At 40.8% G+C, this 18,235-nt stretch overlaps 1 protein-coding gene across 10 annotated transcripts in view; it reads left to right on the forward strand.

The window, feature by feature from the left end:
* The window catches only part of FILIP1 (filamin A interacting protein 1), a 104,403-nt gene that overhangs the window by 61,698 nt on the left and 24,470 nt on the right, over positions 1 to 18,235 (forward strand). For 7 of the 10 annotated variants that reach the window (XM_064650115.1, XM_064650113.1, XM_064650111.1 and 4 more), the window contains one exon: positions 180 to 358. The exons of 1 other annotated variant lie outside the window; for it this stretch is intronic. In XM_064650115.1, coding sequence (XP_064506185.1) covers positions 180 to 358 — 179 coding nt within the window. Of the gene's footprint in view, positions 1 to 179; positions 359 to 5,850; positions 5,869 to 16,935; positions 17,175 to 18,235 lie in introns of those variants that run through there. 2 more of the 10 variants (XM_064650120.1, XM_064650117.1) reach the window with 2 other exon arrangements.

Genomic DNA, 18,235 nt, shown 5'->3' on the forward strand with positions numbered 1-18,235 from the left:
AGATAAATCATTACTTTCACAGGACAGTTATTCTTATTTCTAGTTACTGCTTTACATATAGCTCAAGATGTAGAACTGTGGGACTCACATTTACCAAACAGAACACTGTTGGTTAATAAATCAGATGAAGTAATCAAGGAGACCTTTAAAACAGTCTGTTCTCATCTCCTACAATCCAGCTAGACAGACTTGAAGAAAAGCAGAAAGAGACGTATCGGCGCATGCTGGAACAGCTCCTGTTGGCAGAAAAGTGCCATCGTCGCACAGTTTATGAGCTAGAAAATGAGAAACATAAACATACAGATTACATGAACAAGAGTGATGACTTTACTAATCTCCTGGAACAGGAGCGGGAGAGGTGAGTACCTGAGACAGTGCAAAGACTATACCCAGTGTCCCAGTGTTTGTCAGCTCAGCAGTGATTTGTTCTGGTATTTTCTGTGTTCAAATGACACTGAACTCACATGTAAACCATTTGAAAATGTCAGTCCACTCATGTTATTAGTAAGTACATTACTGTGCAAGTCTAGAGCTGGAGGAATACCATTGAATGTTCCTGTAGCGTGCACTTGAATTAAGAAATGGATTTGTTTTGAATTAGTCATGCCCGTTTTGGGTTCACCTCCAGGTAGCTTTTGATCAGATGTTATTTATGTTGGCTAAGTTTGGGACTGGCTTGCTTAGCTAAGTGCTACATTTCATGAAGGTCAGAGCACTGTTGTCACAGCAGGAGGATAGGGTAAGGAAAACCACAACACATATTAGGATGCTAGCACACAAGTGGTGGGACTTTGCCATGCCCTTCACATTTAGGCTTGAAAAGTCACAAACCATTTGCATTCTTTTTAATTTCTTTGAAGACACATGCCTCAGGCAAGTTCTCTGTTCCCGTGGAAGAAAATATTTTCATGTTTTACAAAACGTGCCTAGCCTGTGGTATCTGCAGTGTTTATCTCACAGTCTATACACTCAAGATTGCTTCTTCCAAGTGTTTATCCTGCTTGAGGGAAGAGTCTCTGTGTCTCTAAGAAAAGAAAGATAACTACCTTAGGTGAAGATTGAGCACTCAGTTTTTCAATGTGAAATTTTCATGCTCATACCAAATTGCTTGAAATCAATACATGATGTTGTGTTTCTTTTTTTTTTTTTTAAAAAAAACAAGCTCTGAGAAAAACACTTAAGGCAAGTTCAAAGAAGAAATGCTGTTGAGGAAACCACAGGCTTGTGGCAGACATTTGCAAAAAGCTAGGAGTGAAATTGTTTGGTGTATTTCTTGAGCTCAATTCAGCACCAGCTTTGAGTAGGTGGCACATGAGCTACAGTGACCATATTTCCTGGTTTAATAGCTGTTATTTTTCTGTCTCTATTTTCCTGCGTTGATTGGCAAACGTTAAAGGAAAAAAATGCTTCTGTATCCTAGCAATTTGATTCTCATAGTAGAAAATAAAAAATGTGTTGTATTTCCAAGTAAAGAGCAATTTCACATCTGATTCTCATAGCTGCCATTTTCTCTCTATGCTGAATATCCACGAATGTGTGGACATGCAGCCACTAAAATGCTACAAAAGTAAAAGTAGTGTTAAAATACCATTTACATTTGTCTTTACATTTTATATTCACATTAATTTGACAGTTGTTGCTCTCTTATTATTCCCTCTCAATTTGTGAAGGTCCCTAAATAGTCTAAGATTATGACGTGGTTTGAACTAACTTCCTTGAATGAAGTGATTACAAGGATTTTCGCCTTACATTACTACTGCTATCAAGATACCAAGTCTCATCTCTGTGGGCTTTTTCTCTTACCCTTTCTGCTCTTTCAAACTTCAGGTTTTCTCCATTTTATCATTTTCAAAAAAACAGCAATAAAAAAAGGAGAATTTGAGCTTGAATTTCTCCTGAAAGCAGATCTTTAAGAGCAACTAAGCCTGCTGGCTTCAGTCACCAATGCCTCTGTACTGGTGGCTGCAGGGGAATAATTGCAGTGCTGAAACCCTGTTGATTTATGTTAAGTAAACAAGAAACCTGATGTTTGCTATTTAATCCACCTTGTTTGTCTATGGCACTAGTGAGAAAATTTGCTTCAAGTCAGCAGCCACCAAGCACAGAGGATATGGCATTTAGCTAAACACAGAAAACCAAGATGCACCTCCCTCCCTCTTCTGGGAGTCCTCCTCCCAGATCACTCACAGAGCAGATTAGCAAAATCAGGATGGGCTGTAAACCACTTATTAGCATATAGTCTTAAAAGATCCCAACTCCTCACCTTTGCTTGCTGAGTGCACATGAAATTGAGGCTGCACCCACATCTTTGTAAGTATTAAAAATTAGAAGTAGTATTATTTGAGGGCTATATTCACAAAGAAAGAAAGAGCAATGGGGTGACTTCTTAAGAAAGCCCCAAAGTGACAATAGATTTTGTCAAAAAGAAAGAGTTTGAAGTGTAAAGATTAAGTGCAGTAGGATAAAACATACAAAAAACTCATACTCACCTAATCTGCATATTGGGACAGAGAACTGACCTGCTCAAAGGCATTTTTCAAGGTCCTGCACAGGCATTCTAGTTTTATAAGTACCACTATGTATATAATTCACTTTACTGTGGTGCTTTGAGGGTTATTTTATTAAGAACTGAACAGACTTGTAGTCTCCATGAAAACGAAAAGGGACACAGAGGTGAACTTTGCCCGTCAGCCACTCTGCTGCACTCACAGTTATAATGTTAATGAGACAGGGTGAGCCAGAAGAAGAACAGTGCTGTGGGATGGCCATCTCACAGCAGTCTGCTACAATGAGAGCAGTAATAATTCCTGTCCTGGATCTAAGTAATTTCAGTGATTTCTTTCCTCACAGTATTTTATCAACCTTTCCTAACCATTGTCCTCATCAACTTTTGCAGGCCACATCTGCTTTTGCTGTCTTGTGAAAGTTTGAACAAAGGAAAAAGGGGAATTTTCTAAGAGCAGAAATATGCCTCAGTTCTAATGTATGTCTAGCACACTCTTAATGTATTTACTTTGGAATATTTTTTTACATACACTTTCATACATTATCTCTAATCCACCTACAACAACACGATATGAAAGCAAACCATTCCTACGAAGGGACTAATTGTTACGTCAGCCTCACACAGGAAGGAAGTAACAGGAACACATGATTTGTCAAGAATAATTATGCATGAAAAGTATAAGAAAGTGGACATTGTACATTGGGATATTCAAAATGTAGACAGCTGGAAGGGTAAAGGGAGAAAGCTGGAGGGCCTCGCTGTTGGTATTGGCTCTGCAAAACCAAGTGCAACTGACCTGAAGAAAGATTGTGGAAAAAGTTGGCATGTTACAGGAAAAGAGTAGTGACAACCCTTTGCCAGATAGAGATGAAAGAAATCTGGTACTTTTAGTGGAAGGTACTTCTGCAGACATGGTGGCTGAAGTGTTTTGCAAATTTCCCTATAGTATGCTATAATAATATCTAATGATGTTTGAAAGTTACAGACAGTATTTTCTATTTTTCTATGCGACTAAATTTCCCTTTTCAGTGCTTGCCCACCTCAGCTGCTGTTTCTGTAACATCCAGTTGTCCTTGGTCATCTCCTCTCCCCAGGAATGCAAAAGCAGACATCTTCCTGGAGCCTCCTGAGGAGGCTGAAAAATACAGAGAAGAGGTGGAGGCCCCTGGGCCCTCTCAGAGACCTTGGGTGGCAGATGGTGGGGTAAGGAGTCTCTGGTCTGACAGATGGAGAATGAGGGGTCTGGTCAGAACTGCACTACAATGTGGCTTGCAGTGGACACCTGGAGAGCAGAAGAGCAGCAGCAGCAGCAGCCTCAGGGAAAAAATTAGTCTTCCTAGTGCAGAGAGCGGGTGGTCTGAGTTTGGGCTGAGCTGGCTGCAGCTAAACCAGCTATTGGTACTTCCCCAAAAATTCATGTGTAAAGCAGGATTAGCATGAAATGGTACTTGATTGTTCTCTGTTCTGCCTAGTCCCAGCCCTCTTGCCTTCCCCTTTAGGAAACTGGGATGGGTGGGGGGAATCTTTAGGATCAATTATAAACTTTTTCATTTGATCAACAGGGCTTTTTGTTCTGGTGGAAAAGGGTAGAGTTCTGTGTAACCTTAACACTTTAACGTCTCGATTGACCTAGGAGATGAGCTTTAAAATGCTGACATTTTTAGAGGTGCTAATCTCTGAACAATTTGTCTTGTACCCTTCTTTTAATCCCGTTTGTTGACAGCACATTTTGCTGCTATTAAAAGCACTGGAAAGCTCCCATTGATTTTAACGGTTCAGAAACAGGCTTGCTGTGACAACCACTGCCATCCAGGACTGATTGAAGAAATAGCCTGAAAGACTTCAAAAACGGGGCAAAAGGGGAGTAGGGAGTTTCTTTTATAAGCATGGGAAGTGGGTTGCAGAATAGAGGGTGTGATATGGCAAAAAGGCTTTGTTGAAGCTCTGTTATGGGGGATCTGCTTGGTGAGTAGTTTGATCATTTCCACCACGACCCGTGAGACTGCTGAGACTCTGTCACCCCACCACGCAAGGTGTCAGTAAATATACACCCAGTGTCTAAGTGTTGTCTGTCCTAAAGCATTGATATTATGCTTAGCCATGTTTCATTGTAAGATTTAATTGAAGTGATGAGGATTTTAAATTGGTTCTTGCTTTCCATGCTGCTTCAAATTATTCTTTACAACCACAGCGACAGTGTTCCCAGTGCACTGAAGCATTTCATGTTTTCCTCAAGGCAAGGCTGAGGATTCAGTCTGTAGTTCCTAAGCATTGCCCTGCTAAATCTGGTTTTAGTTAAACCTTCTTTTTGAAGTACATGGCCATAATTAGATCTGCTTAGAGGAGACAGCAAGACTGTGACCCCAGATCTTTCCTCCAAAAAGTTTCCTGTCAGTCTTCAGTAAAATTGTCTCCTCTTTGCCTCCCCCATCGCAGCACCCCCAGCAAGGAATGCACTGGCAAGTCCCTCGGAGGTCTGTGATAATACATTCCTCTTGGCTTCGGTCATCCTGGCACAAAGATGCTCTTGGCTGCTCTGCTGCTGATGTAATTCTAGGCCTGGATCACCTGCAAAGGAAACTGATCTGTGAGCAATAAAGCATATAGCCGTCTTGAAATAAAAATGAGAGTGTTGATGTTAACAAGTTTTTAAAACACTTTTTTTCCTTTTATGTCTTTCTGCTTTTATTAACGAACTTCCCCTTCTTCCTTTTCCCACAAGACGGCAGCACCAAGTCTTTCATTGGGAAGTGCTTGCCTTTTTGTTTCCCTCTATTTCATGGACCTAAGCAACTGCAAAGGCTGGAGTGTAATACGGCTTGGAGATTTTGTGTGTGTTTTCTCATTATTTTTATGAAGCCTGTAAAATAAAGAAGCTGGCAGAAAGACAGCAGGGCAGAATATCCATCAGTCAATTACTCGTTTAGAGAACAATCAAGCCAAAAATATAAAGTGTTCAGACTAATACATCTCTGTGATTTACCACTATAAGACCAAATTTTGTGGTAAGAATAGCCCCATACAGAGATATTGTATGGGGTGAGGTGTCAGATCCCATACTTACACTTGGCCCATAACTGTGTAATCTGTTGGCAATTCCTTTAAAGCCTGGAAATTAAATTACTTTACAGAAATAGATTTGCAATCTTTTTTTCCCCAAGAGTTCTTAGCCGTACTGGTACTCAGGCTTTTTTCTCATATGGTGATTGTTTCTGTGTCCTAGTGTCCAAATTGTGACCCAAAAAGAGGAAAAGCCAGCCCAATGGGACTGTGGGAATTCCCCATTGCTTACAGTAGTTACTCATCTGACTGCACATTACTGGCTGTAGTAGAGTACTGAGACACTCTCTGTCTACTTTTCAGTAAGTGCATCTCTGAACTTTTAATCTTATAATTTGGAATACAACGACAGTAGTACAGCTTTTATTCTTTTCTTTTAGGCTGACATGCTCTCTGTATGGTTTGGAAATGCTGGCTATTTTCTGTAAATGTAATATATTCACAGGATCACAGATCACAAATTCTGTGGTAGTCTATTAAAATAAATAATTTTAAAAACCTGGCAATGACAAATACAATTTCTGCACAGTTAAGTAAATCTGAAGGTCATCCATTTTGTAGGTCCTGTTTTACAGCCCTATCTGACTGTAAGGCAGCGACAGTTCAAAGTTCATGTTTTAACTAATGAATCTGGTCCCAAGTTCCAACAAAATGGCTCCAAAGGTAATTTAAAAATGAGAGAATAAACAGCCACATCTGACTGTGGAGAAACAATATGAAAGTATTGCAAGTGTTACACAATGTGAACTGGGACTAATCCAAATCCATCTCTTTACACTTGGATAGTCCTCAAAACTGCCCGGTCTTTCAGTCACTTCTGGGATTATATAAAATGGTATCATGTGTTGTTTCAGCTATTCTTCCAAAATTTTTTCTAAGTAGGCATCAGCTTCACAGCCCTTGAGAGAGAATTACTATACAAAACTATATGTAGTTCATTATTCCTGAAACCTTGCTTGCTAAAATCATCAATTCAAATGCTCCCAGGGTCAGACGGGGGAAAAAATGACTTCATTCAAAATCTGCTCATGAACTCAAACTCTGTCCAGGGTGCAATAGGTAACAATTTTAACATTTAAAGGGTCTTTGGCATGTTTCAGAGTTATTATATATCAGTTCACAGCTCTACAGAGGCCATCGTTTTAAGTTGTCATTTTTTTAGGCAAAGAAAACAAGAATTGAATCAGGGTCATGTAGGGAAAATTGCTTCCTCATTCAGAAAGATTAGAAACAGGTTTCAGTTGAAGTGCCAGGTTTCAGTGAATTTCTAAAAAATTTAGATAGATGCCAATTATTTACAAGTATAAATATATGATAATAGGCACTCAAGTTTGGACACGTTGGATATTTGCTTTATTGTTTAAATGAAAGTTTACCTGTGCAGAGATGCACAGAGTAATTAGTGAAGTACATGACCTACTACTTACATCAATGCCCTACTAATATTCAAGACCTGTTCTATATGATCCAATAATTTCCACTAAATTGTGTGAACAACCTCAAGATGTCATCTGACTAGGGGGGTTATTATGACTCAGTGAGGTTATATAGAAGCTTTCCTAACCCTAAACAGATGTAATGCTTTTTCCATCTTCTTTCCCCAAGAGGGTGCTAAGTTGTGCATTCCCTTCTCATTCCCACAGTATCTCCAGCAGCAATGGAGAATAATTTTTTTTATATTTGCATCATTTCAGTTTTCATTTTTTTCGAGGGCTTATATGTGGTAAAATCATAAGACAGAAATAAAAAATCCAGGGGGTGCACATATCCAAACAAAGTGGTTTTTTGAAATTTGCCAAGGCCTGTGCAAATCTGAGGGGAGAGAAATGCAAAATGTATAATTCACCACATATTTGTAAAGTACCTGAGTAGGTGCCTGATTATCATATTGTGTTGCCATAGTTAGTGTTTCAACTAACTTTTTAAAAACTCATTAAAACATGCCATTTAGGGTGTAAGATTATTATAACTGTCAACAAAAAAATCTGGTGGCTTAATTCACAAGACCAGCCAGTCAAAGAACCATATCAAATGACCTTGTGATTATGATTCACCTGCACCATGGGAGACCTTCAATCCTTCAGTCAACCTGTTGGGACCTGAATCCACCTCTGTGAGGAGGCCCTCCTGGTCACATCACTGGTCCTTTGGAGCATCTGTTCCCATTCTTCCTGGGCAAAATTGTTCTACTTTTGCAAGTCATATAATTTTGAGTTCTTTTCACCAAAGAGGTGAAAATCTTCTTGTAGGTCAGTGTCTAGGTATTCAAATTACCCCAGGAATTCACTGGTCATCTTCTGAAAAAGCAAGGATTTTTCACTTGTTGGTTTGGTGAATTGTGCCAAGATGTATCTCTATCTGTAGCTTTTCTTAAAATGACAAAGATGGAAATGAAATTACTGATTTGAGAAAAACATGTTTCACTGAAATCCACATGAAACACCTTTTTCACTTGAATGAGAGAGAAAAATAAAGACTTTTTTTTTTCTTGATACTTATTGAATTTTTGATTCAGCTCTGAAACTGAAAAATCAATTACTCACACAGCTCTGTTATTCAGCTGCTTATGTTAGGGAATGATTAATAGTAACATAGCTGAGTATGTAATGCCCTAATGAGAAAAGATAAAGAAATGAGCAGAAAATGAGGCTAAATTATAGCAGAATGACAGCAATGCTTTTCTGATGATAGCAATTATGTCATAGCTGAAAAAGTATCTCTTGGTGACAAGTATATATATCACAGAATGAAAGTTCCTGTACAGTTCCATTTAAAATGTTTATTTTCAGAGGAACTGGAAAGGGATAGATGTATTCTCTTTCATCATTGAAATGTCAGTCTTTTCCTAGATGACTTAACTTGTTTTAAAATGATGCATTGCTTTCAACATTTTTTCATTTTGAAAATTACTGCCCGGGATACAACCCTGGTTTCCAAAAACAGCAGGGGAAGAACAGTGTATGTACTGGTGGAAGGCAGGCGGGTGGTGTGGAGAACGGGGTATTGCCTCTTGCAGTTGTTACACAGCTCATGTGATGTGGGCATGGCTAATCTACAATAGAGAAGAGTCTGTCCTGGTTTGACTGGCCTGATAGACCAAGTGCTGTTGGTCCAACTTGCTTTCGGTGGCAAGCACCATTGCCTTGTGTGCATCATTAGCACACCAAGCTCTCTACATCCAGCTTCTTCAGGTCTTAGGAAATAATTAATCTGTAAACATGCCATCCCGATGCTGGATTTTGTGAGCACAAAGCTGGCATTGTTGCAATTCCTCTGAAGTCAGTAGAGCTCTTCTTGATTAATGGGATTAATGAGAATCAGAGTAGGAATTCTGAAATGTGTGTATGCATATACCTGTAGAAGTTTATACATGCATATATAAAGGTATTACATACAGTAGTTTCTTGAGTGGATTTATAGCTTCTGCATGAGAGTTTTCTCTCCAGAAAATTAACTTATACATATTTCCTATAAGATTATATTTTTATATAACTTCTATACGCATTTTGATTCATGATAGTAATAATAATAGCAGTTGTAGTAGTAATAATAATAATATTAACAATAACAACTCTTTTTTCATAATTTCTACAGATTAATTATGCCCTTGTATTTTGAATTATTTTTAGTCAGTATTGCTTATTGATACTACCAGCGAGGTTGTAAACTTTTGCCTCTTTGTGCTTGAGACATCATTTGCACTTATGTCATCATAAGATTTTTAAAAATAATAGTGATTTGTATGCTCAGTGGAAGTCAAGCTCTGCAGTTATTCTGAGAGCAACACAGATGTGGTAGAAAGACATTTTAAGGCAAAGGCAAGCACAGCACCTTCTAATTCACACTCACTGTATGAAACTGGGCTGGTTTCTCCTTGTTTGCTCTCCATCTTGCAACCTGAGTTTTCCCTGTCCTTTTTTTCACCACTCAAACACTCAACAGGTCAGGACATCATCTTGGAAAGGGGTAGTGCAAGCTAGAATTATTTCAGGCTGAGGAGAGAAATAAAACTAGATATGCCACTCCTGGAGCAAGTAACAAAGGGATGCTGGTGCAAGAGTCGTGTTGCTTGTAAGTGTTTCCTCGAATGGAAACACCTATGACTCCCATCCTTGTGTGATGGCTGTGGTCAGCCCATACCTCTGGTCCTCAGAACAAAAGACAAGTATGTCATAAGGCCCAAATAACCTCAGGTGAAAAATTATGTTCAGCTCAGACAAGATGATGGGACTACCAAGGATGTGCAACAGCACATTTGGGCAAGTCAAATACAGATCTGCTCAAAAATCAGGTGCCTGTGAAGATTCAAATTTATATGTGCATTTGTTGGTTTTGGGTTTAGTTTGGGTTGTTTTGTTTGTTTTATCCTTTCCTTTTAAAAGTCTTCATTGATTGCACTCCAGATACCTATGGGAGTCTTTTTTGGATCCTGCTCTAAGCAACTAGAAGGTTAAAATAGCAGGCTCAAATCTTGAGCAAGTCTAGCCCCCGTGTGAGGGCTGGGGAGGGGTGCAGCGGGGACAGACTATTCTATAATGCCTCTCAATAGACACAAATCTAATACAATCAGCAAACCTAAGAATTGCATGAGCTGTTGTAAGTAGCTATCTGGTAGTCAAAAAGCTCTGTGTAGGTGTAGGGGGCTTGAATTTGGTGGTTTTTTTCACAGTTGTGACGGATTTGGTTTTTTTGTTCCTTTTTCTGATCGGGGGAGAGGTGCTCATTTATGTTGCACCTCCAGAATACATGGGCAAAAAGCACTAGCAAAGGTGGGGTTGTGAGATGGATGTGGTAGGCAGGTGTGCCCTCTTTTGTGTTCAGGGCCGTGTCTTAAAAATTGATGAAAATACCTTCATAGCCTTTCAGATTGAGATTTGAGATATGACATATTAGCATGTGGTGTGACAAACAGGGATTACTCAGTGCTGATGTTGTTAAAATCTATCAGTCCCTCTTTAGTTCATAAATGCAGCCACTGAGTGCTCTTCCACAGCATTTGAAAAATTTACTGAGGATTCATTATTGCTAAGTCACTGAATATGGCACTCACAGGAAGCCATGTTTAAAAATCACGAAGGAATCTTCATGAGATTATTTATTTTTGTCTGCTTTTGTAGGTGTGATTGTTTTATTCTTATGTCAAGTTGTGACTGAGGTGGCCAAGTATGATATAAACAAGTGCACACATGCCTCGTATTTCTAGAAGTGTCTGAGACCCTGCATTGACAGAGATGAGTTTTTATATTGACTACACCTGAGCAGTCTTGCTCTCAAGTTCCATCGCTGTTGTACAGCTGTGTGAGCTTTTTCATGCTTGACTATCCCAATGTGTGCAACGATATGAATGATGCTATTTCCTAAATCCAGATTTTAAACCTCTTCACTCTTTTTTGGTACACTTTCCCATGTTTGAAACTCTCTCATGGTGACTCTAGACACCGTCACTTGTGTTGTTTGATGCTAAAATGAAGCAGCAATTCTTTGGAGCCTGTTTTCTCTCGTTTTTCCTGCCCAGTTTTTTATTCACTCTATCAAATATGTTATTTCAGTGATGTGTCAAATAGGAAGAAGTGAAGTGGGCAACCTTTAGTTTAAGGTGTAGGACTCAGGTGCCTTTTGACCCCAATCAGTCGCTGTATTACCTTGCTTTGAGGAGGGGTCAGTGAGAAGAAGCACAAAAGAAAAGCAAGTCCAGAAAAGGTCAGCAGGAGTTAGAGCAACAGGGCAAGAACTGAACTGAGGGACCTAAAAGGTCCCTCAGGATGAGGAGTAGCAGGGAGACAGGTTTAGGCCAACAGAACAAAAGCAACACAAAGGTGAAAATCAGTCAGGCTTAATTTCGTGTCCCAGACCCACCTTGAGCAAAAGAGGCCAAGACATTCCCAAAAGACTAATTCTCTCTGCATAAACTGAGAACAGGCATGGCTCTCCCTGCTTTCAAGGCCTTGAGCTCAGTCCTCCACCTATTTTTTCCACAAGAACACCTAGCACATCAAACGTGAGTAATTCAGAAAAACAAGGGTGGAGCCCAGAGCAGGTAAAGACAGCATTAGCAGGGTGCTCTGATGGAGCACAGGTAGATGAAGCAGCCAGCACTAACAATGGTAGGTCCACAGAGTGCAGCAAGGAATCATGTGCACTTCCCCTGGCTCCAGAGATGCTTTGGTCAAAGGGTCACAGCAGGCTTCTATGAGACTATTGGTGCTTATTAACAAAATAGTGATCAAATCATACTACAAAACAGTAACCTTGACGGGTCCTGCTTCAGCTGTAATCACTCTTACTTAAGGGATTTGCACCAGTATGGGAGATGCTGAGCTTTCCCAGCTATCAGAAAGATATACACAAGTGTTAAGAAAGCAGAAAACCAAAAGGAAGGGGGTGGGGGTGTGCAACAGAAAAAAAAAAGTCAGAAATGGTTTTGTTAAAGTTTTAAATCCTGCTTCCATAAAAGGCAGCAGATTCTAACATAGGGCAATTTTCATGCTGCAAAGAGAAAAATAATTTAAAACTTAGGCAGCATGACTTATTTAGAAAGATCTGAGAAGTAATAAAAAAGCCTCTGTGCAAATGTGTGTATGTGTGTGTGTGTGTATGCACAGTTTCTTTAACAGCTGCATGGAACAACCTGTTTTAAATAAGCACAAAGGTGAACAAAGCCAGTTGTCAGTGCAACTCACCAAATGAAGTCTTTTAATGTGCATTACGTATGCCATATAAAATGTATTGCCTGAGATATAACAGCACAGAGTCCAGCTCGAAATCTTTTTCTCAGGCTTTTCCTACAAAGTCATGTTTCAAGTATTTACTGCATTTATCTTCATTATTTGTTTCTCTCCAAAAGGCCCAATGGATCACCTTGTTCACTATATCTTCAGCAGCAAATTAAAATCAGCCTCTTCTCTCCCTCAGTATTCAAAATTTTCATGTTCTAACAAGATGCCACTGAATCAATTTGTGTCTGTTAAACTCAGAGTAGGCAACTGGCTAAGTAGAAAGCGGAGATCAGGTCTGACTTACCAAATGAGTTTGCCTTACCAAAAGAAGGCAAGAAAACAAAAACAAAATAATGATGGAAGATTTTTCACTGCTTTGAAGGTTTTATGAACAAAAAAACCCTTTGATAAGAACACAGAGTACCTTTTCATGTATGTAAGTGAACACAATTTTAGGAAAAGCTTTGCTTTGCACAAACAGAAATATTTGGGCTTTTTGTAACATATTAGAGAACTTGGAGAGAGTTGCAAGACCTCTGCCTTCACTATAAATGTTACATGTGTTTCTGCACTGAAGATGAAGAGCCAACAGAGAGCAAGGAAGTCTGCTGGAAATGTTACAAAGCCGTATTTACAGATGATTTTATAATCAGGCAACCATTTGTTACAAGTCTCTAAGATCCACAAGAGGAATCTATTGCTGTGAAAAGCTTAGGGAATTTTTAAAGAGAGCAACTTATCAAAGAAATGTGTAGTCTATTAGCACATCATTAAATTGTTAAACCAATTCCATCTTTTGCTTCCCAGTTACTCTCCCCTATAGCAGACAACTGCACCAGGTGCACAGAGTAATTTCTGGCTTTCGGAGGTGAGTTGGAATTTAGGATTCCTATCTATTCCTTCCCCATTCCCTCCAATGCTTTTATTTCTTGTTTGTTTTTTTACCTCGTCTCACAAAGAGCTGTTTTACTCAGGAATGTGTTTCTTGGACTACTTCATCCCAAAGAAAGCATGAACAAAAAGATTCATGAGCAAGTTAGATTTTCCCAGCCTTTGATGTGACTTAAAGTTGAAGGTACTCTTGAGAAATAACAACATATGGAGCACCTTTATATATTTATATAGATACATAATGTGATTTCTCTGCAGTAAAAGAAAAGCTGTAAATGTTAAAGGCCTGTTTGACCTTAGCTGTGACATCTTACATGATCTCTCCTATAGCTCTGGTACTGGCATAGTGGTGGGTACCTGGCGTAGTTGAAATGTGGATGGAGAATACTGTAATTGTAAAGTCTCATAGTGGTACAGACATATCTCAACTAGTGCAGGTGTGTAGGCTCACCACTACCACACTGCACTTTGTCTGACAAGTCTTGTGGCCAGTTGTCTGCTGGCTCACATCCAGGCCACTTTGACAACTCTAGATCACGTTCCCTCTTCTTATATTTCTAAGTTGCAGAGTAGGCCGAGGGAGCTGGCAGTCTGGCATAAGTCCCCTCTGGGGATCACTGGTGGTCACAGGTGCCACTGGTGACTATCATGAGGCATTGTATGTGGTATACATCACCTTTTCTTAGGGACCCAGCCCGATTTAGATTTTTCTCAAGATGAGGTTGCCCAGGCCCTAAAAAGGCTGCCCGGAGAGGTTGTGATGTCTCCATGCTTGGAGGTGTCTAAGACTGAAGTAGAGCAGGCCTTATGCAACCTGCTCTAACTGGACCTCCAAGAGGCTGGACTAGACATATCCAAGGTCCTTTCCAACCTCAACCATTCCATGGTTTTATGATGTGGTACTCTCTGGAGGACATGCATTTCCTGATGACTCTGCTTGCACCCATCTTGACTTAGACTGGGATGGGCTCTGTAGCATCCTCTGAGTATTCCCTTTAGCACATCTCTTGCCAGGTACAGACACTGGCAATGCCCCGGTCACCTTGTCTTCTTCTTGTGGCACATTATAGTTCTGGCTGCTGGTTTTTTGCTACAAAAATTGTGATAGGTAGAGACAATCCCTTGAGGTCTCTAGTGTGAGAGTCCACTGCATGTTTGTTGGGATTCTGAGTTGTTGGACTTCATGAGATAGGTGATCCCTTTTAGCCTGAACCTCCCTTCTTCATGTCACATCTGTACAAAGCTGACTACTATAAACTCATGGCTGCTTTCCTAATATAATTATTAGGATCCTCTTGATGTCCCAGAACAACTTTCTGCTCTGAGATGAGACCATGAAAACACAAATGATGGAAGATGTGTTGCTTGCAGTTCCAGCCTGGCCCAAGTGTGGCAACATGGACAAAAGAAGGGCCTCCTATGACACCTAGGAGGGTTGTTGATTTGGGAGAGGTGGGTGTTAGAAATGGAGTGCAGAGGTGAGGAGAACCTGAGACTGAACAGGGGGAGCAGCAGGACTGGGACAAGCTGTGCAATGAGCTCAAAGCCCAGAGCCAGCTGGGATGGTGTGTGTGCCCAGATAGCCTCCTGCCGAGCCAGCAGTGCTGGTGGAACAGAGCCTTGCTCTCAGCTGCTGATCACAGACAAACTCATCTGTCAGCAGATAGTTTTGAAACTTGCTTGCGAAGTGCTCTATGTCTTTCTAGTATCAAACTGTCTCCAGCCTGACACCCTGCTACTGCTATCCATTATTTTAACTTAGAATGCAGACTTTTATGCCAGCAATATAAAGGATCTAAACTCTTCTGATATCTCCTGAGGTGCCCATATAATGCCACATCATAAAATTTCAATGGTCAATATCTATTTCAGTGTTTGCCATTGTGCATGCAATTTCCTCTTTTTAAAGAATATTTAGCTCTACCAAACAATTGTTCGGATTGCAAAGGACAGAGTAAGTAGAGTAAGCAGAACATTTGTCTGCTCAATGCATGTGATCATTTGTGTTTGCAAAATCAAACATGTTTTGTACAGAAACCTTTCCTCTGACACTGGAAAAATAGAAACAAAGCGAGATGCATCAACTTTGCACACAGGAAGAAACAATCTCCCTGTAGGCCCCCCAACTTCATCTTTTGGAAAGTGTTTAGTAAATGAGGCAGAGGATTATAAAATGGGAGTGAATGATTAAGGCTAGTATATGTTTCCCTGGAAAATGTGACTCTACTGTTGCGTTTGTGTGACAGATTTCCTACATGGTGCTAGTTAAGTCATGTGAAGCTAATTTACATGGATTGTGAATGCTTTTCACTCTAAGAATGGTTCTCATTTTGGGGAGCTTGCTGGATCTGGGCTCTGATGTGCAGGAGTCTGGAGCATCCACTCCTGCGTGGAGGCAAATGGGGTTGTGATCTGAACACACGCAGCACCCACCCTGCAGCACTCTGAAACCCACATCCTGTGTACCCTGGAGCAGGTGTTCCAACCAAAACCTTAGTCCCTTTGCGCTTCTCTTTCACACCCAGAAATTAATAATTCTGTTCCCCGCAGAGTCTGAAGAGGGTGTGGTAAACAGGGCCTTGAATAAAGAGCATAAAATCAATCACTAAGCACCTGCTTTTCAAATGTGCTCTGTTCAGCCTGTGTGCTGAATGAGGTAAGGGTCCTAAGGAAAAAATAATGAAAGAACATGAAATTAGATAGTTTCTCAAAAATGTAAACATACACTGGTCCGTTTTTAATGGATAATAATATTTGACATGATATGCTTTCAGTGTTTCGGCTATTAAAAGTTTCTTAAGAAAAGTGGAAGGTGAACAGGAAGGAAAAGAGGAAAGCAAGGGTGAAGGAGGGGAAAGAGAAGGAGAAGGGAAAGGGAAGAGTGTTTTCTAGTTCCCCTTGTAAAGACTGAAAAGGTGACTGTGAGCAATCTAGGGAATCATTAGGCAAATAGAATGAATCCCCAAATTCTTTTATGTTGTTTTAGGAACAAAAGAGCTGGTTTAACACAGAGTACGAGCAGAACGATGCTTTTCAGACTCAGCATTGCTACTATGCATGGATTTTCAAAAACAAACACGTGCATATATTAAATCCACAGGGGATTTTCTTCATGTATTCATGCCTTTAGCAACTCATGTTAAGATCAGCCAGCGCGCACCAGCAGTAGTACTGCCACTTCAAACAGCGCGAAGACAACAGGAAAGCAACAGAACTTTAATTGAGCCAGAGGAATGAATCGGCAGCTGGGACTGGGAAGCATCGCTTCGTGCATCCCAGTTCAATTTAAACAAAAGCAATTCACAAGGGTTCTCTGCGATCAAATTATTAGTTCTTAATCGTTCACTTCTAAACTGTACCTATAAACAGCCCGGAGTGGTTGTCAATAACAAACTCCTGGAGAGCGGTCCCAAAGGGAAGCGCTGGCAGACGCGAGCCGCCGGCTCAGCCGGACCCTTTCCCCGGTCATTCCCGGCTCCACCCCTCGCCTGCCCCGAGGGGAGTACAATGCAAGGCGCAGCCAGCACCTAGCAGCGTGGGGACTAAGCCGTGCCCTGGAATCTCCCTCTTTTATTCTTGTTTTGGTGGCTTTAAAAAAAAAATGATCTAGTTATAAGGTAAGAGAAATTCAGATTTTTTTAACGTAATTTTAATTTGAGCGCTGCTAATTGCTGTGTACATGCGCACTGCGCTGGTTCACTGAGCGCACTGGGCATTAGTGTAGGCGCCCGCGGGAGGGAGGGAGGGAAGGAGGCTGGAGCGGGGTCTGCGCGGAGCGGAGGGCCCGGGATGCTCGGCGGCTCCGCTCCCGCCGCCGCGGCTCCGGATCCAGCCTGGCTGGACAGGCCAGGACAGTGCTGAGGAGCCTGGCCGGCCCCGAGCTGACCGTAGCGTTGGGCTGGAGCTCTGGAAGGTGCACCTGGTGGGGCTGTGCCGCGGGGCTGCCTCTCCCGAGCAGCGCACACGGAGGTCAGGGGAGGAGAACCGCAGCCCGGAGACAGGTTTGGCAGTTTTAATCTCTCACCTGAGCGCTGCTGCGCCTTTGCTCCCAGATGCTGTTTGCATGCTTTCTGTGCATCCCCCTTCCCCTTCTCTGATCGCCGAAATTAGTGTGGGTACCTCGACTGGGGAGCTTGGAAAAACTGCCTGTCCGCTTGGGATACCGTTTCGTGGTCCGAATGGGTGTCAGTCGGGTTTTGTTCTTGAAGATCTTTGGTGCTTTTTTGATATTAACAAGGTGCTGGAAAGGTGGCGGGGCACTGAATTTAATGAGTGTTCTTATTCAAAAACACTGCCTTTAGCCACTGTTCACTTGGAGTAAGACACTTCTAAACAAATGAACTATTTCAGCAAACTGGATTTTAGTTTTGCAAAATCAGTATTAGAAACAGAAGGAGGAAAAACAACTGTTGTAGGTGGTAAGCAATGTGTCCTCCTAAGGAAGAAAAGACTTCCTTTACTTTCAGTATATTTTGGGACCTCTCACGTAGTTTAGAAGTAGCTAGAATATTAATTTGCTTGTGATATAGTTTGATACAATCACTTCTCAAAAGTTAATTCAGCAATGAAGAATATGCACTTTTTTGCACTTTGAGTTTGTATAATATGTAGCCACAGAAAATTGTCTTTAGATTTACTAGAACTGATAACATTTTTTTTAAAAGTTTGTTCTGTGATAAAACTCAACAGCAGCTTGGCAGGTTCTATAGTAAGGTCATTCAAATATTTTTCTCATTGCTTACCTTTAAAGTTTAATGGATAGAAAGGAGAAAGTAATACAGATGTGCTTTATTCTTTTGCTTGCCATGGGATCTGATCTCATTTACATATTTCTTCTCCCAGCCGAGATAGATATGTGGGAAGTAGTGAAGCTGAGGATTTGAAAGTGTTACCTAATTTTGAATTGCTCAATTTAAGTGACAGGCTGGATTGTTTTGCTTCCTGGAGAGCCTGAGCACCTTTTGTCTCTCTTTGATTTTAGATGAAATTGTAAGTACTCAGAACTAGCAAACTTCAGCCTTTGGATATTTCAGCCTGGCCCAAACATGGAAGCACTCAGAAA

Source organism: Pseudopipra pipra, chromosome 3 (genome assembly GCF_036250125.1).
Source record: "Pseudopipra pipra isolate bDixPip1 chromosome 3, bDixPip1.hap1, whole genome shotgun sequence".
NCBI classification, from domain to species: Eukaryota; Metazoa; Chordata; class Aves; order Passeriformes; family Pipridae; genus Pseudopipra; species Pseudopipra pipra.